The 24,718-nt window shown below is 34.6% G+C and overlaps 2 protein-coding genes across 2 annotated transcripts; both read left to right on the top strand.

Moving 5' to 3' along the window:
* Positions 1 to 16,640: 16,640 nt before the first annotated feature.
* LOC140883957 (auxin-binding protein ABP19a-like) lies at positions 16,641 to 17,506 on the top strand. The gene has a single exon (XM_073290585.1). The coding sequence runs from the start codon at positions 16,671 to 16,673 to the stop codon at positions 17,307 to 17,309; it is 639 nt and encodes a 212-aa protein (XP_073146686.1). The 5' UTR covers positions 16,641 to 16,670; the 3' UTR covers positions 17,310 to 17,506.
* A 5,534-nt stretch (positions 17,507 to 23,040) lies between these two features.
* On the top strand, positions 23,041 to 23,875 carry LOC140884002 (auxin-binding protein ABP19a-like). The gene has a single exon (XM_073290661.1). The coding sequence runs from the start codon at positions 23,094 to 23,096 to the stop codon at positions 23,727 to 23,729; it is 636 nt and encodes a 211-aa protein (XP_073146762.1). The 5' UTR covers positions 23,041 to 23,093; the 3' UTR covers positions 23,730 to 23,875.
* The last annotated feature ends 843 nt before the right edge of the window (positions 23,876 to 24,718 follow it).

Raw genomic sequence — 24,718 nt, 5'->3', positions numbered from 1 at the left:
CGTTGTTATTGATTTTGTTGTTGTCTTGGAAGCATGTTTATTGTTGCATTACTTGATATGTTGCTTTTACTGGGATTATCATTCTCACCGGTTATCCGGCTGTTGCTTTGTTTTGTATGTGTACTTGGCAACAGGAAGGGCAGGATCAAGTCAGCATAGACCTGGTTAGCGTCCAGAGCAAGAGATAGAAGTGAGACTCGTTTAGAAGTCGAATCAGCATGTCAACCTAGTTATGTTTTGCGATCATGTTTAGTCATTCGAACTTCTCGTATATGTTTTGTAAGCAAGAAACGATGTAGGTGCTATCGAATTGAATGTTGCTCTCCCCTAAACCTTTCTTGTATTGTTATTGGAATATCAAATACTCTTAATGCAAGTGTTTAGGTTTTGATTGAGTTTATTACAGTGCCTTAACTTTTCTGGGCGAGGGGACGGCGCGGGCGCGCGGCCTCTTTGCGAGGTATGAGCGCGGGCGCGCTGGGATTTGCGGGGCGTAGGCGCGGGCGCGCTGATGTCAGCGCGGGCGCGCGAGCCTCCTTTTAAAAAAAAAAAATATATTGGGTTCTTGATTACTTATCGCTTGTTGTCTGATATTAGTTGATTAGAAACGAGGTCTCACATGTATCCTTCCTGTGAGGAAGAAGGGGTGACATAGGAGATTGAGCTCCGAACATCCATAAACATATCGTTGCTTACTTACGCTACTGCATTACACTATTTCATCATTATTATCTAGTTTAGTAAGAGTTGTTTACGCACTATTTTAAGTAGCTCTTATATCTCTAGAAATTTAAAGGAAAATCGGTTGAGTGAACTAACATTTGCTCAACCATATTGCATTAGAGTCAAATATTTTAAAGAGTGTGTATTCACCCCCCTTCTAAACACACAGTTGATCCCCAATACACACACGCACACACACACACACTAGTTTTATATTAATCAAATTATAAATTATATTAGGGTTGTCTTGGTTCTTTAGATGGAATGCTTATCCGTGTTCATGTACGTGAAAATGTGAAGGCTAAATATAGAACAAGGATAGGTATTACGTCTGTTAATGTATGTGTTAGGTGTTTGTGATCACGATATGAAATTTTTGTATGTTCTGCCAAGATGGGATGGTTCAGCCGCTGATTCTAAGGTGTTACATGATGCACTTTGTCGACCAAATGGTTTAAGGTTCCTAAAGGTATTTAATTTAACAAATACTAACTACTCATGATTATTTGATTTTTAATTTTCCCTCGTTCTTATTTATTGGCATGTGTTTAGACATTCTAATAGGTATGTTACTATCTTTGCGACAATAGGTATGCTAATGCATAAGGTTTTTTAACACCATATAAGAAAGTTCGTTATCATTTGAAATCTTGGGGACATGGAGCATCATCACCACAGAACTACAAAGAGTATTTCACCATGAAACACGCCTCAGCGTGGGACGTGATAGAAAGAACATTTGGTTTACTAAATAAGCGATAGGTTGTATTAATAAGTCCCTATTTTTATAGAATAAATGTTCAAAATCGGATGATTTTGGCATGTGTTTTGCTACATAACTTCATACGATCAGAAATGACAATCAATCCACTCGAGGATTTGACTGAGGAAGAGATAATAAATAGCGAGGAAGATGAACATGATGGTTATATAGATCATGTAGAGTCCTCATCACAATAGCAAACATGGAGAGATAATATGGCCACAACAATGTATCATGAGTGGAGGGGTGTTCAATGACTTATTTCATTGGCATGGAATTTGTTGTTTGTGTTCTTTTAAAAACTTTGAATGAAATTCATTTTTTCTCAATTGCCGTGTTATTTTTTGGAATGTATTATGTCACCAATGAACTACTAGCCTATGATACTTTTTTTATCAATGCGAAATTTATTTTTATGTGAAAATTTCATAGGTATGGAAGATTCCTGGATTGTTTGTGAAGTAATCAAGGGTAAGAAAAATGAAAAGGGGAGGAAAATGTGGAGTACAAAATAAGAGGAAGCACTTCTTTTAGCGTTGAAAGATCTTGTGGATAAAGGATGGAAGAGTGAAAATGGATTTCGTAATGGTTACTTGATTGTGCTTGAAGATTCAATGAAAAATGTTTTTTCAGGTACGGATATACATGGCACGCCACATATAAAATCCAAAATTCATGTTTGGAAAAAATAATTATGGTTCTTTGTTCAGTATACTTTCAACCAGTGGAATAGGCTGGAACGACACTGATAAGATGATAGATGGACCAGATGATGATTGGACATCACTTGTGAAGGTATACTCTATTTATTATTTTATTTTATAACCCGTGACCATATATGATCCATGATGTGAATTTAAAACTCTTGATGACATTCCACATAGGTTAAATAAACCAATGATTGGTAGGTTAAATAAAACTTTGCTATTCCATGTTGTTATTTTTTTCACACTTATTTTCCTGCATTATTTTCATGTCTGCCTTTGCTGTGCTCATAAAGGTTAAATAAAACAATGTTTGGTTCATGAAGATTATAAACCTACAGCTAAGATATATACCATGAAAGAAACGTAAGCCACACATAATTTGACCTTATTTTTCTTAGGGAGAATTGCTAGATTATAAAAATTGAAGGGAAATATAAGAGCAAGAAATCAGCCTCTAAACTGACAGAACATTATAATCTGTAGAATAAAGCCTACAGAAATAGATGAAAAAATATCGGATGATATTATCTTACTGATATAGTCTCTAAAAAACAAAAACATATCTTTTCAACATAACTTTATTGATTTGATTCAGTTTTTTTGTATTTCTTTTGCGATATTTTAATTATTGATTAAATAAAGAGAATAGTTTTGTACACTTGATGATCAGGAGTAATGGTAGTTATTCTTTCCTATAATTCTTTATATTACGTCATTTTCTAATTTGTGATGTTATGCAGAGTGATCCAATTAATGCATTGACTATGAGAAATAAGTCATGTCAATTTTATGATATGATTGGTGTGAGATATTTGGAAAATATCGTACCACTGGTCATAATGCTGAAGGATTTGTTGATGCGGTACAAGATTTTTTAAATCAAACTCAAACAAGCAATGAGAATGATATTGATATAGGGCTCGAAGATATACCATGTTCAGAAATTGAAGATGATATGAATTCAAGATTAACTAGAAAGATTTCTGGCGAGTCCTCTAACAAAAAACATCAAAAAAAGAGGAAGAGTGATGATAGTAAAAATCTAAATGAAGTAATGAAACAATTTTTTGAAAAGGCATATCGATGTTAGACTTGGGGAAATTACTAAATGTTTGATGAATGCATTTGACACTACCGAATCTACTAATTATGTCTTTCAGATATTAGATTGTTTTGAATGGTTGACCATGGAGGCCGAGGTTTTTGCGGCAAAAAAACTGGTTAATTACCCACAAGAGTTGAAACTTTTTTCAAACTTCCTGATGATGCAAGGACATTTTCATTATAATGTTGTTGTCTTAAAATAATGGTGAAACAATGTGTCTCTAGCTAGTATTTTGGATCTGATATTTTGCATGCTACTTATTTTGGATATGTTGTTTTCATGCTACTTTATAACTCTATCTTTGGATTATGTTTATGAATATCAATAACATATTATGTTTGTTTTTATCTAGAAGATATTCATGCTTGTAGAAGTTTTAATTGTTAAATTAAAATTTTCTTTATGCAATTTTAAGTTTTAATATTAAATACAACCTTACTGTATTTTGAAAGAGTGGGTGCCCAGTGAGCCAACTTGTGGCTATGGGCTTTGATGACTCTTTGTACAAACGATCTTTTGTTTAATGTAATTTACACTTTTATTAATGGCAATGACTTTATCTTTCTTCATATTGTTATATTATGATATACTATTGTTGTTTTGATAAAGACCTTGAATATACTATAGTGTATGTAAGATGTGGTAGAACATGGGGATATCTGTCATGAAATACATCTTATAGTCACTGTATATTCTAAACTGTTCCTAGTCGATTGAGCCGTCCGAGAATAAGGATAAGGATCGCTCGAGTTTGAGACTAGCATTTGCGATGCGGAGTACCACGTTTCATTGGTAGGGAACATGGAGATGTTCGAAGCATGCAAATGGATATTCATAGGATGAATAATCGAACTACCCTATCCGGACTTTCCAAGTGGTTATCACTTATCGAGTGGATTAAGTCCGCGGTTTTGGTTGTACACCATTAGTCCTTACTACTTGAAACATCATGGAGACTCTATATGCTAGTACTGTGCTTTGACTCGTTTACCGACTCTATGGGGGTCATCAGGTGTCGGGATTGGGTACAGTTACAACACATATAGGAGTCGATGCATTGTTGTCAAGGATTCACCACATACTTGCGAGTATGGATATCCTATGCGATCTGAGGAGATATTAGTGTGACGAATCTCTGGCCAGAGTACTTAATGTGATTTAAGAAATGGTTTCTTAGTAGCACATGCGATGTCACTAATTTGATCTTCAAGATGTATTGCATAGTTATCGAATCTTGAGCGACTCTCGATATACCAATGGTTGTTGATTCGATCGGGATATATGGATGAAGGGACCGTACTGTACGCTAACCAAAATCTACTGGTTCTTGTAGGCACTATCAGTGATACCTAGGGAATCATGGGGCGATGTTGCTAGGCGCTTTACCATGATTCGTTGGGCAAGTCGGAAAGTGTTGTTCCGAGTCACAAGGAGTTGTGAGCCCACGGCTAGCTGTATCCCTGAACCATTGAGGGTCACACAGTGTAATGGAGTTTTAATCCCCGTTGAGATAGTTAAATTTAAAGAGTTAAATTTAATGAATAAAGAAGTTGGACTTCTTAAATAAGAGTAAGGGAGTAGGATTTCCTAAAATGACATGGGGATGTACATTTTTGGAAACCACTGAATTCGGATTCAGGAAAATTTATCTTGACTTTAAAATGTGCAGAAATGGTTTCTGTGCACATTGGTAAAATCGGTTTATCAATCGGAGTCACGATGAATTTTATATTAATTTCTGAACATGCGGGCTTTGCTTGTCGGGCCTCAACTTATGACTAATGGGCCCTAAAGTGTTAGTGGCCTGCATTATAAATAAGTTATTGCAGTACAGAAATAACACACAACAGGTCATAATTTGAGACAGGTTTTTCGAAAACCCTAGCCTCCTCTCTCTCAAAGTGGCCGAACACCCTCCCTTCTCTGCGTGAGAAATTCCGGTCTGTGATTTTGAATTACAGTCTGGAATAGCGAATCAAATTCGTTTATTCTCTTCGTAGAAAACTTTCTGATAGATTTTCTAGTGCAATCTATCAGAGGGATTAAACCTCTATTCGTGGACCTGATTGAAGGAAAGCTTGTTCATCAGTTCCAGGGAGATACAAGAAGCGCAGAGAAATCTGTGTGGTGTCCAATAATCTCGCTTCGAGATTGAAGGTAAAATTAATAATTGTTATTTAATTTTACACACACTTATAATTTAATCGTTAAACGGTTGATACCCACACTATGGAATTGTTCCATAATAAAATTTTTAAACTTCCGCTGCACCGGGTATCAATCGTGATTGATCTGAGAGCCGCGTTTTCCAACAGTGGTATCAAAGTCAGGTCGCTCAGATCAAACGATTAAATTAATCGATTGTACAAAAATTTTTGAGTCTTGGTTTTTTAAAACAAAATAAATATTTTAAATAAAAAAAAAAAAATTTCGGGCAAAACCCGGGCAGCGATTGGATCGCTGCCCGGTGGGGCAGCGACGGTCGCTGCCCCGGGCGGCGCACGTCGCCGCCCAGGGGCGGCGCTCAGCGCCGCCAGGGTAGCGCTCGGCGCTGCCCAGCGCAGAGCGCTGCGCAGGGCAGCGCGAGGCGCTGCCCAGGGCGGCGCACGGCGCCGCCCAGGGGCGGCGCCAGGCGCCGCCAGGGCATTGATTGTCGCTGCCCTAAAGGGGCAGCCGGGCTGCCCCGGCCCGCACCCACGGGTGCGGGCCGGCCCGGGAGTGTCCCGGGCGGCCCGCGGGAAAAAAATTATTTTTATTTAAATTAATTTTAATGTGTTAAAAATTTTATTTTTGGTCCGGTCAAAAATTGTTTTTGATTGGTTCACGAGGCATCGGATCGAATTGTTCGAGTCCGAAAATTTTAAAATTGATTTTTGGATAAATTTGAATTTTTGGAAAATTTTAATATTTTATCCTTAAATTGAATTTTGAAATCAATTATTTTTGGTACAATTGATGATAAGATTTGATCTTATGTATATATTAAGTAAAATATGATTTTATCTATAAAATTAGATTCTGTAGATAAAATATGATTTTATTTAATAAAAGGTAAAATATGATTTTATATGTAAAATATGATTTTATAAATAAAATATGATTTTATCCTGTTTAAATTTAAATTGCCATATGCATGATATCCAATAAATTAATTTTGAATTAAATGTTATTGGATAAGGATGATCGATTACCATGACCAATTTTGTAGGTGTATGTTAGGAATTTACATTTGTTTTATTGTTGTTGGTTTTATTAATGGGCCTGGTTTATGGCCCAATATGAATGTCATATGTAATAAAAGTGGGCTTGGTTTATGGCCCGTTCCCACCCCTAAAATGTATCCCCTACTTGTCATTGCTATTTATTGTAAATACATTAGATTTAGTGGGAGATCAAGATTTGAAGATGGTGGGCCCAGCAGACAATAAAGACGAAGAAATGTAAATTGGAAGCTAATGTAATAGGATTGCATTGCATACTGCATATTACCTAGGATTGGACTAAGACTCGTGATTGGCAACCACGAGTCAATTAGAAATGGAATCGATCATCCTATATATAATATATGATATTATGATTGTATGCATGTTTTAGACATAATTGCGTGAATCCGGCAAGCATGCAATAATTTGAAATTGATGAGACAAATTTTTTATAATTAAAAATCCCTCATTTTAAATATGATTTAAAATTGATATCAAGATAAATAAAGGAAATTTAAATTTTTTTAAATGTTCCTACCTTCCATCAACGGTCAATGTATGTGATGCTACCCGCGGATACGGTCCGGCTCATATTATTGGGGGGCCCGTCCGTCGGAAAGCTGTACATTGGATCGACACATGTTGTAAGTTGGGTGGAACTCCCATGGGATCGGCTCATATTATTGGGGGATCCACATGGCGACCGTCCATCACAACTTAATATTGATGGGTCATCTTGACATGTCACTATAAACGGCGTCATATTATTGGGCCCTTATTGGACATGAGGTAAAAACATGGGGGTTGCTTTGGAAGCAATTGGGCTCTACCTTTTGAGAATTATGGTTGGCTGATATTATTCGGGACCATAAGTTTGTCAATTGGACTCCATGTTCTCACTAAGGAAAAAGTTTCCCGTTTACACTAGAGGGTAGTGAAATCGTTAAAATAGTGGGAGTGAGATTCATAAAATTAAATTCGCCTATTTTATGTCTTAGTAAATTGCTTAAACAATCATTGATATATGTCTGTTTTTCTTTTCAGTATTTCATACAATGAATTCGCGTAATCCATTATTCTCGATCCTCGAACAAAACAAGTTAACTGGCGCAAACTATACGGAATGGTTCCGGAAGTTGAAGATTGTCTTGACTTCGGAGAAGATGCTCTACGTGTTAGAGAAATCACCTCCGAAGGAAGCACCAGCTGACGTAAGTCCGGAGGAATTGGCCAAACTTGATGCATGGTGGGACCATGACATCAAGACCAAATGCTATATGCAAGCCTCGATGTCTGATGAACTCCAGAGGCGATTTGAGGATACCATGAATGCTGCTGACATTCACGCTCAACTCAAGGAACTTTTTGGGGCTCAATCGAGGGCTGAAAGGTTCGCTACTGTTAAGGAGCTAATGACGTGTCGCATGCGTGAAGGGACTTCGGTCCGTGATCATGGGGTACGAGTGATTTGGCTCATACAGAAGTTAGCAACTCTTGATTTGGTGTTGGAGCATGAACTCAACGTGGATTTACTGCTTCTGTCTCTTCCTTCTTCGTTTGACGGATTTGTGGTAAATTTTAATATGAACAAGATAGAGGCCACCCTTGAAGAGATGGTCAATATGCTTGTGACATATGAATCCACACTAAAGAAGGATAAACCAGCTTTCTTGGTGGGCTCCTCATCTTCTGCTAAGAAGGGGCCAAGTACGAAGGGTAAGAAACGTTCTGCCCCACCCAAGAAAGTCGAACCCGAGAAGAAGCACAAGACAAAGGCTTCAAACAATGGAAAATCCAAGGATGTTTGCCATTACTGCAAGAAGCCCGGTCATTGGAAGTGCAACTGCAAGAAATATCTAGAGCAGTTGGGAACTGCAAAGGGTATGTTCTATATTGAAATAAACATTTCACTTAATACTACTTCTTGGGTATTGGATACCGGATGTGGATCTCACATTTGCAATGATTTGCAGGTGATGACAAGAAGTCGCAGGCTTAGAATGGGTGAGACCCAGCTGAGTCTCGGGAATGGTTCCAGAGTTGAAGCTACAGCCATTGGAGATGTTTGTTTAATTTTGCAAAACGGTTTTAAGTTATTTTTAAGAGATGTTTTATTTGTTCCGGATTTAATTAAAAACATTATTTCTGTTTCTATGCTAGATAGAGATGGTTATTCTTGCAATTTTGTGAATGGGATTTGCAATATTTACAAGAATGAATGTTTGATTGGAAATGGACAACTTGAAAACGATCTATACAACTTAAAACTAAAAGACGTTCCAATAAATTATATTGATAAACCGGCGACAACAAACAAAAGGAAAATCGATAGTCAAAACCCGGCAAACCTTTGGCACGCTAGACTAGGTCATATTTCCTCAAAGAGGATGAACAAGCTAGTGGGAGAGGGCATGTTTGATATGTCTGATATTAACTCTCTACCTACTTGTGAATCCTGCCTAAAAGGGAAAATGACTAAATCTCCTTTTAAGGGGAAACCTGAGCGTAGTCAAAATCTGTTGGATTTGATCCATACAGATGTTTGTGGTCCATTTAGAGTTGGGACTCAATATGGCCACACCTACTTCATTACCTTTACTGATGATTATTCAAGGTATGGGTATTTATATTTAATGAAATATAAGTCTGAAGCATTTGAAAAGTTCAAAGAATTCAAGGCTGAAGTAGAAAACAAGCTAGGTAAAAGTATTAAAGCACTTAGATCGGATCGAGGTGGAGAATACTTGAGTACCGAGTTTTTGGACTATCTGAAAGAGAATGGGATTCTCTCTCAGTGGACTCCTCCTATGACACCACAGCTGAATGGTGTATCGGAGCATCGTAATCGAACTTTGTTGGACATGGTTCGATCCATGATGAGCTTCACTGAGCTTCCACCTTCGTTTTGGGGCTATGCGCTTGAAACGGCGGTATTGTTGTTGAACAACGTCCACACTAAAGCAGTGGACAAAACACCATACGAGTTATGGAATGGCAAAGCTCCTAAGTATTCGTACTTGAGGATTTGGGGATGTCCTGCTTACGTAAAGCGGACAGTGGGAGATAAGTTGGATAGTCGATCCAGCTTATGTTATTTTGTAGGGTATCCGAAGAATTCAATCGGATATTATTTCTATTATCCTGCTGAAACAAAGGTGTTTGTTTCAAGGAATGCCACCTTCTTGGAGAAGGAGTTCTTATTGGATAAGAAAGGCGAGATGATGGAACTCGAAGAAATTCGAGACGAACCCGAAATACAAAATAACGATCCTACGCCTCAGGAACCATTACTGGACACGCCTGAACCTAGAAGATCCGAGAGGACTTCTAGACCTCCTGTTCGATATGGTCTTCTTCTTGAAGGGGATCAAGATGAACCCGACATTGGATGTGATCCAAGAAACTTCAAGGAAGCAATTTCTGATGCGGATTCAAATTTATGGCTTGAAGCTATGCAGTCTGAATTGGATTCAATGCATACAAACCAAGTTTGGTCTTTAGTAGATCCTCCTGATGGAATTGTTCCAATAGGGTGTAAATGGATCTACAAGAGAAAGCTTGGGCCTGATGGTAAGGTATTGACCTACAAGGCGCGATTGGTGGCGAAAGGTTACACTCAAAGACAAGGAGTTGACTATGATGAAACCTTTTCACCAGTTGCAATGTTCAAGTCCATAAGAATCCTTATTGCCATAGCTGCATGGTATGACTATGAGATATGGCAAATGGATGTGAAGACTGCTTTTCTTAATGGAGACATTAAGGAAGAAATCTATATGAAGCAGCCGGAGGGGTTCACATCCATGGGAAGCGAGCATAAGGTATGCAAGCTTCAGAGATCAATTTATGGTCTAAAACAAGCATCAAGAAGTTGGAACCAGAAATTTGATGAAACAATAAAAGATATTGGTTTCATCAAGAACCCGGAGGAACCGTGCGTGTACAAGAAAGTAGTTAAGGATGCTGTGACATTCTTAGTACTTTATGTTGATGACATCCTACTCATTGGGAATGATGTAGGGATGTTGCAGTCAACAAAGATATGGTTATCAGGTAGATTCTCGATGAAGGATTTGGGTGAGGCATCCTACATTCTTGGGATACAGATCTATAGAGATAGATCTAAGAGAATGATAGGACTCACTCAATCAACCTACATCGACACCATATTGAAACGGTTTTCAATGGATGGGTCCAAGAGAGGACATCTACCCATGTGTCATGAAGTTTCTTTATCCAAGTCTATGTGTCCCAAGACTGATGCAGAGATAGAGAATATGACACATGTACCATATGCGTCAGCTATAGGTAGTATCATGTATGGGATGATATCTACCAGACCGGATGTAGCATTTGCTCTGAGTGTCACGAGCAGATATCAAGCTAATCCTGGTCAAATGCATTGGAAAGCCGTGAAGGACATTCTTAAGTACTTACGAAGGACTAAGAATATGTTCATGGTATATGGAGGACGAGATCTGAAATTGGAAGGCTATACCGACTCTAGCTTCCAAAGTGACGTGGATGACTCGAAGTCAACCTCTGGATTTGTGTTCATGCTCAATGGCGGTGCTGTCTCTTGGAAGAGTTCCAAGCAGGACACCACAGCGGATTCCACCACTGAGGCTGAATACATTGCAGCATCAGCTGCTGCTAAAGAGGCCGTTTGGATGAGGAAGTTCGTCCAAGAGTTGGGCGTCATTCCTGAATTTGTTGGTCCAGTCCCGGTGTACTGTGACAACACGGGTGCCATTGCTCAAGCAAAGGAACCAAGGTCTCATCAAAGATCCAAACACGTACTGAGGAAATACCACATCATCCGGGAGATTGTGGAAAGAGGAGACATCACTGTCGAACGAGTGGCCTCTGCAGACAATATCGCTGATCCGCTTACTAAGCCATTGCCAGGACCATTGTTTGACAAACATCGCGAAGCAATGGGTCTACGTAGTATGACTAGTTGGCTATAGGGCAAGTGGGAGATTGAAAGAGTGGGTGCCCAGCGAGCCAACTTGTGGCTATGGGCTTTGATGACTCTTTGTACAAACGATCTTTTGTTTAATGTAATTTACACTTTTATTAATGGCAATGACTTTATCTTTCTTCATATTGTTATATTATGATATACTATTGTTGTTTTGATAAAGACCTTGAATATACTATAGTGTATGTAAGATATGGTAGAACATGGGGATGTCTGTCATGAAATACATCTTATAGTCACTGTATATTCTAAACTGTTCCTAGTCGATTGAGCCGTCCGAGAATAAGGATAAGGATCGCTCGAGTTTGAGACTAGCATTTGCGATGCGGAGTACCACGTTTCATTGGTAGGGAACATGGAGATGTTCGAAGCATGCAAATGGATATTCATAGGATGAATAATCGAACTACCCTATCCGGACTTTCCAAGTGGTTATCACTTATCGAGTGGATTAAGTCCGCGGTTTTGGTTGTACACCATTAGTCCTTACTACTTGAAACATCATGGAGACTCTATATGCTAGTACTGTGCTTTGACTCGTTTACCGACTCTATGGGGGTCATCAGGTGTCGGGATTGGGTACAGTTACAACACATATAGGAGTCGATGCATTGTTGTCAAGGATTCACCACATACTTGCGAGTATGGATATCCTATGCGATCTGAGGAGATATTAGTGTGACGAATCTCTGGCCAGAGTACTTAATGTGATTTAAGAAATGGTTTCTTAGTAGCACATGCGATGTCACTAATTTGATCTTCAAGATGTATTGCATAGTTATCGAATCTTGAGCGACTCTCGATATACCAATGGTTGTTGATTCGATCGGGATATATGGATGAAGGGACCGTACTGTACGCTAACCAAAATCTACTGGTTCTTGTAGGCACTATCAGTGATACCTAGGGAATCATGGGGCGATGTTGCTAGGCGCTTTACCATGATTCGTTGGGCAAGTCGGAAAGTGTTGTTCCGAGTCACAAGGAGTTGTGAGCCCACGGCTAGCTGTATCCCTGAACCATTGAGGGTCACACAGTGTAATGGAGTTTTAATCCCCGTTGAGATAGTTAAATTTAATGAATAAAGAAGTTGGACTTCTTAAATAAGAGTAAGGGAGTAGGATTTCCTAAAATGACATGGGGATGTACATTTTTGGAAACCACTGAATTCGGATTCAGGAAAATTTATCTTGACTTTAAAATGTGCAGAAATGGTTTCTGTGCACATTGGTAAAATCGGTTTATCAATCGGAGTCACGATGAATTTTATATTAATTTCTGAACATGCGGGCTTTGCTTGTCGGGCCTCAACTTATGACTAATGGGCCCTAAGGTGTTAGTGGCCTGCATTATAAATAAGTTATTGCAGTACAGAAATAACACACAACAGGTCATAATTTGAGACAGGTTTTTCGAAAACCCTAGCCTCCTCTCTCTCAAAGTGGCCGAACACCCTCCCTTCTCTGCGTGAGAAATTCCGGTCTGTGATTTTGAATTGCAGTCTAGAATAGCGAATCAAATTCGTTTATTCTCTTCGTAGAAAACTTCTGATAGATTTTCTAGTGCAATCTATCAGAGGGATTAAACCTCTATTCGTGGACCTGATTGAAGGAAAGCTTGTTCATCAGTTCCAGGGAGATACAAGAAGCGCAGAGAAATCTGTGTGGTGTCCAATAATCTCGCTTCGAGATTGAAGGTAAAATTAATAATTGTTATTTAATTTTACACACACTTATAATTTAATCGTTAAACGGTTGATACCCACACTATGGAATTGTTTCATAATAAAATTTTTAAACTTCCGCTGCATCGGGTATCAATCGTGATTGATCTGAGAACCGCGTTTTCCAACATATTTATGGCTAGAAATTTAATTTTGTTTCTTGAATAACATAGTTTATTGTATTATGATGTATGTAGTAAATATTTTGAATTGTATTTATGTATCATATAACATCTGACTTGTGCTCATTCATGGGAGGAAGTTTTTTTATCTCTCAATTTATCAATTTATCTAGCTATAAAAAAAATACATATTTTTATACCCAATAATTTTGATAAATGAAAATGTCTCACATGTGAGTCAATAAATTTTTTAATAACATTCAACAATAATTCAATTCAAATTTTATGAATACAAAGTAAACATAAGATTATTTATCATAGGTGGAGGATAAAATTGTAATTCATCCAGCAATCATTATTTCAATCCCAAAATTAATAACTCAAAGTAAACATGTTACTGTTTATTCATCATTATTCTGCATCCTTTAAAATCATTTTAATAGTACTAGTATAATTTATCCACATGTAATCTCATCTCACTAAGTAAACGCAATCTTAGTAGATTTTACTTTACGTCATATATTATTATAATAATATTATATATATATATATATAGGACTTTTCAGCTTCCAACAATTTGCCGATATATATATATGGGAAATGGATCCCCTACTGTGGCCCTTGCCACAATAGGGGGTGCTGTGGTTTTTCTTTTTTCTTTTTTAAATTTTATATATATATATTTTTTGATTTTACTTTATTTGTCTTTTGTTTTCTTTTTTTTACCTTTTTTTAATACAGTCTAATTTTTTTTAGTTTTTTTATATTATCAATTTTTTTGTATCAATTTTTTTATTATAATTTATCCTTTTACAATATATATTATAATAATACATCAACTAATTAAATATGTCAATATGAAAACAAAATTAAATAATTATATGTTTTAATCCAAAAATAAATAAGTTTGGTAACCAAAAAATTAGAAAAAAATAAAATTTAAATGATAAAAAAATCTAATGTTATATATTCAAATATTCTCATTCCCTATTGTAATTTGTTTTAAAAATGAATAGAAAAAGAAAAAAAAAGAATAATCAAACATTATTTCAAAAAAAAAAGAATAATCAAACACGTGAAAAATGAGTAAAAATGAAATACAAATTATGTCTTCCTCCCAGACGAGAAAGAGAAACGATGTCCAAAAAAAATAGTCCAAAAAATGAAATAAAAAAATGAAAAATAAGCTAAAAAAATTTTAAAAAATAAAATTTTGAGAGGGTATAAAAGAAAGATGAAAACTAAAAGTCTAAAAAACTAAATTTTAAATAATATATATATATATATATATAATATAAAGAAGAAAATTGTGTAGTAGTGCTAAAAAATTATCAGTATAAAAGTATATATATACTAGTTTATTTTTTTTTTTTTTTTGTTTTTAGTTTATATATTTTAATTATTTTTTTTACACTTTATGACTTTTTGTTTTGTTTTGTTTTTATTTTTTAATACATTATAATTTTTTAAAAATATATATATTTATATATATACTAGTTTATTTTTATTTTGTCAAATTTTATTGTGCAATTTTTTTGTTATAATTTATATTTTTATACTGATAATTTTTTGTACTACTGCACAATTTTCTTCTTCTATTTATTTTTTAAAAAAAATTATAACAGGAAATGAAAATATTTTAATATAAAAATTTTGATTTTTTTTATCATTTGCATTTCAGTTTTTTTCTAATTGTTTGATTACCAAACTTATTTATTTTTGAAGTAAAACATATAATTATTTATTTATATTTCCATATTGATATATTTAATCCGTTGGTATATTATTATATTATATATTGTAAAAGTATAAATTATAACAAAAAATTGATACAAGAAAAATTGACTATATAAAAAATTTAAAAAATTAAACTGTATTAAAAAAAGATAAAAAAAAGAAAACAAAAAACAAATAAAGTAAAATCAAAATATATATATTAATAAAAAAAAAAAAAAAAGGAAAAAGGTGCTGTGGTGTCGTTTTGACACCACAGCATCCCCTACTGTGGCAAGGCCACAGTAGGGGATCCACTCCCATATATATATATATATATACTTAAACACACACACATATTTGCCCGCTCAACGAGGATATCTCAACTTAGCCTCACCAAGCAATTTATTGCATTCACTGCTTTGAGTAGTCAGCCAGACGTACATAAACCCATCCCCAAGAAAACCTCCACCAGAAGCAATATATATATATTTATTTATTTATTTGTGTGCTCTGATTTCCCAATTCAAATGTTATATATAAATGATCATGAGTTTCATATATAACGTTTGGATTTAGTTAAATTAATCATATACGTCGTCGACCTATTAGATAAAATATTTCATGTAAATATACATAATATATATTAATACCGAGAAAAGATTGAAATACTGTTTAGAAGAGAAGAAGAAGTGCACCAGTGGAGTAAGCCAAAAATACAATACTTTTGAAGACCACGAAGCATGTTTTAGTGGTCAGAATTGAAGTGAACGAAATGAAGGATAGAAAACGGATATCATTCGTAGCTTTCTTGCCCTTTTCTATAGCTGTCTTTATGTCTTCTTCTGCTCTTTCTTTCTCCATTTGCATGTGCCCTTTTGGACCACTTCTTTTGCTTCTTAAGAATAAGTACGATTACAAATACATGCACGATTCTAGCTATGCTACCCAAGAAACACATAATTAAATCAGAAAAAATTGTAAGTTGCAGCGAAGGGTACTGTAATTTTCTTGTTTTGCTGGTGATTATTGTTGGTATAAAAAGTTGGTAATATTAATCTCAGTATATATCTTCTAATCAGAGAGCTCTTGCTACATATGATCATTATGCGTTAATGGAATCCACTGATATCCCAAGTGTAGTTATGAACAAAAGAGTTAAAAAATCTTATCTCAACCAAAATTAATATTAATTGAAAATATATCACATCTTAAAATGATTCTCAACGCTCGAATCAAATTAATTTGAATGATATTGCATGGTTCTTCTCCATTAATTTATAAATAAATGTTAATTGATTTTCATGTTTGAAGGAGCTACTCGTCGACCTTACGTCGACGGAGAACATTAGCTATCTAAAAAGTTATTTATGGATAATAAATAAATAAATAAAAAAAGTGTTTTCCCGTCCTTTTTATTTATTAAAACTCAAAAGGGCCAATCCAATATCCAGTAAGCGTCATTCTTGTTCGCTGAACCAATTTGTGGTTCTCCTTCTACCTTCCGATTTCGTGCTGACATTACAGCCACACATGAAGAGTGCTCCAAACTCTATATAAACCAATGCCCCAGTGCAAAACAATTACACCAAATACATTCACACTCATTAGTACTACACAAAAAAATATGCAACGATTAATCTTTCTTTGTTTCACTCTCTTTACCCTGCAGGCTCAAATCATTAATGCTTTGGTGCAGGACTTCTGCATAGCAGATTTGAGCGGCCCCGAAACCCCGTCAGGTTACACTTGCAAACCATCTGCTAATGCAACAGCATCTGACTTCGTTTTCACGGGTTTACGGGTTCCGGGGCCGAAAATAGCCCTCATCAAAGCCTCCGTCTCGCCGGCATTTACAGCCCAATTCCCCGGCCTAAATGGCCAAGGCGTCTCCCTTCTCCGCCTCGATTTTGACCCGAAAGGAGTGATCCCACTGCATACTCACCCTGGTGCAGCAGAGCTTCTGCTGGTGACACAAGGATTCGTGGTGAGTGGATTTATCTCCACGGCAAACCAAGTGTATGTGGCTAAGCTTCAGAAGGGAGATAGCATGGTTATCCCACAAGGGCTGCTGCACTTTCAGATCAATGGAGGTGGGAATGCCGCTGTGGCTTTTGCAAGCTTTAGCAGCGAAGCACCGGGCCTGCAGATCACTGACTTTGCTCTCTTTGGGAACTCTTTGCCGTCTGATATTTTGGAGAAGGTGACGTTTCTTGATGATGCACAGGTGAAGAAACTCAAGGCCGCCCTCGGGGGCACCGGCTGAGCAGAGCCATGCTGATAATTTGCTTGTTCCATTTCAATAAATTATTGCACTCATATGTCCTTAATTGTACCATGGGATTTCTTTTCTTTTGTTTAGACTTTGTTTATTTTTATAAACTTTTTTTTATTGATTTTAGACTGAAATTTGTGTATTTCTTTTTAATGCGTTCGTTTCAATAATTCAGATTCACTTGGGAGTCATCATATGATTATGTAGCTTTAAATATATCTGTTTCCATGTACTATGTATATATAATTATATCGTATTTACTACAATATATCGTAATTACATCCGTCCACTCTTATATATATATATATATATGACTAAAATTGCAAAGTTACAAATTTACAGAACCAAAAAAAACAATTTTTCCTATATATCGTATTTACTACAATATACAATATAGAGTACGTACCCTTTCAATTTTTCACTGACTTAATATTTAATTATTTCATATTATTTACAATACTAATGCAATTTTTTTTAGAATAAATTATTGTTGATATTACCCTTATTAACATTTTACGGTGGAGTTTGATAATAAATTCTGACGGAGGCAGCAATAAAAAAAAAAACAAAGATGATAAGAAACGTACGTGGACTTGCATCAAAGGAAATGTTAAGACTAATCTTTCTTCGTTTTGATTAGTATTATTTTTTATAAATTAGTAAAATAATAAATTGTGCCATGCATAGTAATTTTATTTAATAAACAAATGCAATTTTTGGAATTGATTAATGAGTGTGTATTCATAAAAATTCGAATGAAAAAGTGCATGTTCTCATCCGTCCCATATATGTTGTCTTGTTTTAGTTTTCACACGAATTAAGAAAAATTTATTGGAAAAGTAAATTTTATATAAACTTCCTATTTTATCTCTATTTAATGTATTAAAAAATGATTGCACAATTTTCAAAGTATAGTTAATAGGGGTATATTAGTAAAAAAGTGTAAAAAAATATTACTAAATATGGTGTATGACTATATATTTGGAACAAATAAAAAAAAAATGTGGACACTATAATTGGGACGGACGGAGTATATATTAGCGATCGTGACACATGATTTTTACGTGCTTGATAAATTGGTAGTTATTCTTTTACATAATTTTTTATAATATATATTAGCGATCAACATAAGAATTGATAAATGATGAAATTTGAAAAAAGAGATAAAGATAAAAGGATATAAGACTGTTAGAGAAAAGAGGGGATAATTTAGTCATTTAAGATCTAACATAAAAGAGATGTGTGTTAAATTTATGAGTAAAATAGGAAGAATTTTTTGTGTGATTTTGACACACAAAAATCGGTTAGTCTAAGGGGTTGAACTATTATAATATACTAGTATTCCGCTGCACGAGTTGCGTGCTCGTACATTTCGTGTTTTTAAAAAAAGACAATAAATAATAAATTGTAAAATTAAAAAATAATAAAACAATAAATAATAAATTGTAAAATTAAAAAATAATAAAAATTTAACGTTTTCCTAAACAAATATTCACAAAAAAATTTATATATCTTATAAAGTGAGTGTCATATTTGTAAATAAAATAATATCAAAGGGCACAAAGTGGCTTTTAATGGCTAGAAAAGAGGAAACTGTATAAAATGACTATTTTGCCCAATATATTTGGTTTTATTGAAAATTAAGTTAAGAGATAATGGTAATTTCAAATCAAACTTCACCAATTAATTGAAAGTTTGTTAATTATAGGGTCTTTACTTTAATAATATAGTAAGATATATAGTATAGATAAATACCACTGTTATTCTTATGCAATTGAAATATTTATATAAACATGACAATTTTTTTGTTATTTTTAAATTAATGATTTTTGTTATTTTTTATAGAGAGTGATAAGACTATCTAAAATTTTAAATATATATATAGATAAATATAGAATGGAATATAAAAATATAAATAGAGGTAGGACTAAAGCTTTAAAAACAAATGCTATATAACTTACAAGTTATTTTTAATTTTCTTCAAAAACCAACTTTGTGCTCTTGTTTTGGGGAATTTATATGTACATTTCATTTTCACAAATTCTATTTTGTTTTCGAGTATCCTGCAAAGAATTCGCCATTAAATCAAGCAGCAACATAACAGGGGAAAATTTTCCTTAACCACTGTGAAACCACACTTGGAATAAAGTCGCATACTGAATTAGTTTTGCTAAATTTTGCCATTAAATCCAACACTAACAGTGATATTATTAGGGACAAAATTTCTTCAAGGACGGTGAGGACAGGCTTTGAATAAAATCACATAATTATTTTTGCTGACATTGACGGTCAAATTAACATCAAAGAATATCTCGGACCAATTTTAAAAATTTAAGTACTAAATCGGCACATAAATAAATGGAAAAATTGCAATTTTGGTCCGATAATTTTGTTACTTTGTGATTTTGGTCCTTTATAGTTTTAGATTTCAATTTTTATTTTGTATGTTTCGATTTTTGGCAATTTTAGTCTTCTTTCGTCGAAAATGTTGATGTGACAGTACACACGTCAGCTTCACATCAGCGTCATATTTTTGTCACGTCAGCGTCACATCGGAAAAAAAGACTAAAATTTTCAAAAAAAAAAAACAAAGATAGACATAGGGGACAAAAACTGAAATATAAAAATATAAAGAATCGAAATCGAAAAGACACAAACATATAGGAACAAAAAATCAATTTACCCTAAATAAATTAATAGATTGAATCGGGAATGATCCGAATCTATAGGGAATCATTTAATGTGTAATCCCAAATTTTTTTACATATTTGTACTCTAGTAACATCTGATAATTCAGATTTATCTTTTTTTTAAAAAAAATGATTTATCTTATTTTTTACTATAATAAAAATAATCAATATCGATGCATTCTGAAAGGGCTAATTCTTGTCTCCTCTAAATAATGGACAAATAAAAGTCCGTCTAACCTCTCGTCTTGTCTGGTTTCTCCTTAAAAAATAAACAAACAAGTATTACGCAATAATATAAAAATTATTCCAATTTCCATTTAAAGACAATTGCTAATTAGTATTATCAAATAGGAGGTAGCACTAGCCAGTGAGTGAAAAGCAACCATTCATGCGGTGGTCACAATGAAATATATATGCATGGCTGATTAGCTCTCCCTCTTCGCTTTCGGGGTTACTGAAAAAAGCAGTCTTTGGAAGTATATGTAGTTTGCCACCTAGCTAGCATAAAAGCTTTGCTGGTGCATGCATCATAGAAAACAATTCGCGCTACTATTTAATGCATCTCTAATGAAAATGCATTAATCAATAATATTTTGTCCTATATATTTTTACCTTTTTTGGAGTAGGTACTGCTACATTGACAAAACAGCTTACACTCGCGAGTAGTGTGTTGGGATGCAATAATTGTTTCTACTGGTTAGAGCAATCAAACTATGACACATGGGTTGTTATGCGATTTAAAAGATTTGAATTACATCTTTACCACAAACTATAGCTTTTGGTAAAACGGCAAACACTTGATCCTCCAATTTGTATCAGAATCAAGGTCATGACTTCGATTACCATTGATTGCAAGAAGTGCAATTGTTATGATCGTTTGGTATGTGTAGAGGGAGGTGGGGGTGAATACACCACTTTGAATTTTCTTCGACTTTACAGATAATTAAGTTCAGTCGTGATCACAACTGAACTACTTGCTTCTTTGTTTGCTGTCTAGCTATGCCAATCAACCAACAATTATAATGTGCGGAATGAAGTCGACTGATAGATTGAACACTAATGCAGAAACTCAACATAAATAAGAATGACACAAGAAATGTTTCTAGATGTTCGGAGATGAATACTCCTACGCCACCCCTTCTTCCATTTGAAAGGATTCATTAGAAGATTTGTGTAATACAACTTTTTTTACATCCTCAATTCACTTAAGGACTTGGCACTTCTTTTGATTGAAACTCCTACCACTCAACATAATATAGTCCTCGACTGGTTTTTCAAGTATGAATAAAAAACTCGAATAACTTAGCACAAAGTGATCCTTAATGATCAAATATGAACTTGAATAAGTGTATTATTTCAGTTGATGTGAACTTGTGATTTTTGAATTTACAACTGAAAATTTGATAGCTTGAATGTACAATAGGTGGAGAGACTTCTTCAACTGATCTTCAAGGCTTTTTTATAGGAATTGATCTGCAACGGTCATAAATACTTAGAAAAGCATCCGTTCCTCAAAATAAAATCCCGTTGCCTTGAGTTGTAAGTCTTGGAGATAAATTCTGATAAATAGTAAAAGTTTGTGCACTACCACTATTGCGGCATCTACAGTGTTTATTTTGTTATTTTTCATAAATGGTAATAATTCAAATCTGAAGGACTCTGATAGTTTAGAAACTGTCCAGTGACTGAGGATGATTTTCTTGAATATTCTTTATAAGTTTCAGGCTTCTTATAGTACTTAATTCAGTCGTCCTTCTTTGACTAGTCGAGATAATCTTTCGATCATGATGCAATCACAATGCTTAGTGCAGTCGCCATATTCAATCTTCAAATACTCTGCTATATCCAGTTTTGGATCTTGATCATATGGTGACACACGACCACCTCTTGTAGCAGGTTAAAAAAAACATTCAAAGTCCTCTATAATAATTGTGCGATTACCTAGAAGCACCTCAACTCAGCTGCCTTTAATTAGGGGACCCCAATACAATATAATTTTCATCATGGCCCCTCAACTGTTGTCTGTTTGTACAATCAATCGACCTACCGCTGTCCGAATTTGTACGCATATATACATGGCCCAAATAAAAAATCCTTCTTGCAAAATTGACACTCGACCACTTCTTGTAGCAGGTTTTTTTAAATAAAACATTCAAAATATTTTCCTCTATAATAATTGTGCGATTACCTAGAAGCACCTCAACTCAGCTTATGAAAAAAATACAAAATACATGAAATAAATGTGGTAGTTTATAAAACAAACAATATTATAACATGATCCCACTTTATACAAAATTTTCCGAGTATCAAAATAAACCAAAGTAAATCAATAACATATTATTCAAGTTTCTCCTTTAATTGATGAAAATCACTCTCTTCACAAAGCTTGTATATAGGCAAATTAAACTAAAGACCAACAAGCAAATTAAATTTGCTTAATGTAAAGTTGAACAGTATCCAACCAGCAACTGAAATATAAACGAGCAAAATAAATTTTTAGAAACAAAATAATGAAAAAAGAGAGAACTATATATGTAAACAAAGTACAATGTTCTTAAAACAGATTTGTCCTTTCCACAAAGTGTTTGAAGCTAAGATCAACACAAATGTATGTTTTCTAGGAAACAACGGTTGGGCCAATACCAAATTAATCATAAATATAGTACTCATGAATTCAAATTGTACATTCACTTTATAATGATGATATGTGAGTATGATTCAAAAGGTGGGAAATTTAATTATATTGCATATATGCATCTTCTCTATTTATAAATAAATGTTAATAAATTTTCATGTTTGATGGAGCAAAGTCGTGGACCTTATAATGACGACGGAGACAAGCTATAGACCTAACTGCGTGGTGCATAATTAATATTTATGGATGAAAAAAAGGGTTTTCCTGTCTTTTTTCTTTCTTAAAACTCAAAAGGGCCTATGGCCATTATTCTTCCATCCATCCACTGAACCAATTTGTGGCTCACCTTTTACCTTCCAATTTCCTGCGGATGTCAAAGCCACACATGATCAAGAATGCTCCAAACTCTATATAAACCAATTCCGAGTGCTAAACAATCACACCCAAAAAATGCTTAGACTAATCTTTCTTTGTTTCACTGTCTTTACCCTGACTCAAATCATTAATGCTTTGGTGCAGGACTTCTGCATAGCAGATTTGAGCGGCCCCGAAACCCCGTCAGGTTACACTTGCAAACCATCTGCTAATGCAACAGTATCTGACTTCGTTTTCACTGGTTTAAGGAAGCCTGGTCCGAAAATAGCCCTCATCAAAGCCTCCGTCTCACCCGCATTTACAGCTCAGTTCCCCGGCCTTAATGGTCAAGGAGTCTCCTTGCTCCGCCTCGACTTGGACCCGGCAGGCGTGATCCCCATGCATACTCATCCTGGTGCAGCAGAGCTTGTGCTGGTGACCAAAGGAATCGTGGTGAGTGGATTTATCTCCACGGCAAACCAAGTGTATGTGGCTAAGCTTCAGAAGGGAGATAGCATGGTTATCCCACAAGGGTTGCTGCACTTTCAGATCAATGGAGGTGGGAATACCGCTGTGGCTTTTGCAAGCTTTAGCAGCGAAGCACCGGGCCTGCAGATCACTGATTTTGCTCTGTTTGGGAATTCGTTGCCGTCTGATATTTTGGAGAAGGTGACGTTTCTTGATGATGCACAGGTGAAGAAACTCAAGGCTGTGCTTGGGGGCACCGGCTGAGGCATGCATGCGTGTTGCTGATATATTTTTCTAGCTGGCTAGTTTCTTGTTTTTGATTCCATTGTCCTTAATTAATTTGTATCATGGCATTTCGTTTTATTTGTTTTTGGCTGAAATCAGTGTAACCATAAAGCTAGACTATATTTTGTTTGAGTGATTATTAAATAATCATCTATTTATCCTAAGTTCAAAACATTGTTTAGGTATTCTGCATATCTTTGGTTTAATATGATTTAAATTAAAACTGGTAATTAAGTAAGGCACATCCCACCCTAAGAACAAATTGTGGGTTGCGATTGGAATAACAACTTTCCTTGCCGGGTGAACTCGAAACCAGATCAGTTATATAGGAAGGTTTTGTCGGATAAGAGTTAGAATTTAAATTCCGGGATTTTAAAAAATCCTCGAAGAAGACAGGAATGGGATCATGCGCTCCTTTTCTTGAAAATTTGATGATTAAAATTTTTTTATTGGAATTATAATATTTTAATCATACTAAATATTAAAAAAATTTGTATGCATCGGTTAATTTGTATTATTTGTATACATTATGCTTGATACATCTACTTATAATAATATAATTTTTTAACATAAAAATATTATTTGAACTTTATTTATTTTTACTTGGATATAAATAAGCTATTAGAATTAATTTCTGATATTTATTATTTATTTTGAAAAAAAATTTAGAATGTTTTTTTTTTACTAATTTTGACGTATAGTACTTTATTTTAAAATAAAATTTTGATTCACTTCCGAAAGAGAAATTTTTTTTATGGATAATAATATTTCTTAATTAAAATATTTTGATTAATTTTAAAAATTAATGTTATTACAATTAAAAAAAATTTACTGAAAAATATATATTTTGTGATGAAAGTGATTGATATATTTATATATATATGTATAAGTATATCTATATTTTTTTGGGTATGAAGACGAGGAAGTAATAAGGGATGTTAAGCCCTGCGGAGATAGGGATAAGGATG

Source organism: Henckelia pumila, chromosome 2 (genome assembly GCF_033568475.1).
Source record: "Henckelia pumila isolate YLH828 chromosome 2, ASM3356847v2, whole genome shotgun sequence".
Lineage (NCBI taxonomy): Eukaryota > Viridiplantae > Streptophyta > Magnoliopsida > Lamiales > Gesneriaceae > Henckelia > Henckelia pumila.
This window is presented reverse-complemented; position numbering and strand designations above follow the sequence as displayed.

What these genes read in the sequence shown, in the direction of transcription:
- LOC140883957 (XM_073290585.1), top strand. Translation starts at nt 16,671, where the DNA reads ATGCAACGATTAATCTTTCTTTGTTTCACTCTCTTTACCCTGCAGGCT.
- LOC140884002 (XM_073290661.1), top strand. Translation starts at nt 23,094, where the DNA reads ATGCTTAGACTAATCTTTCTTTGTTTCACTGTCTTTACCCTGACTCAA.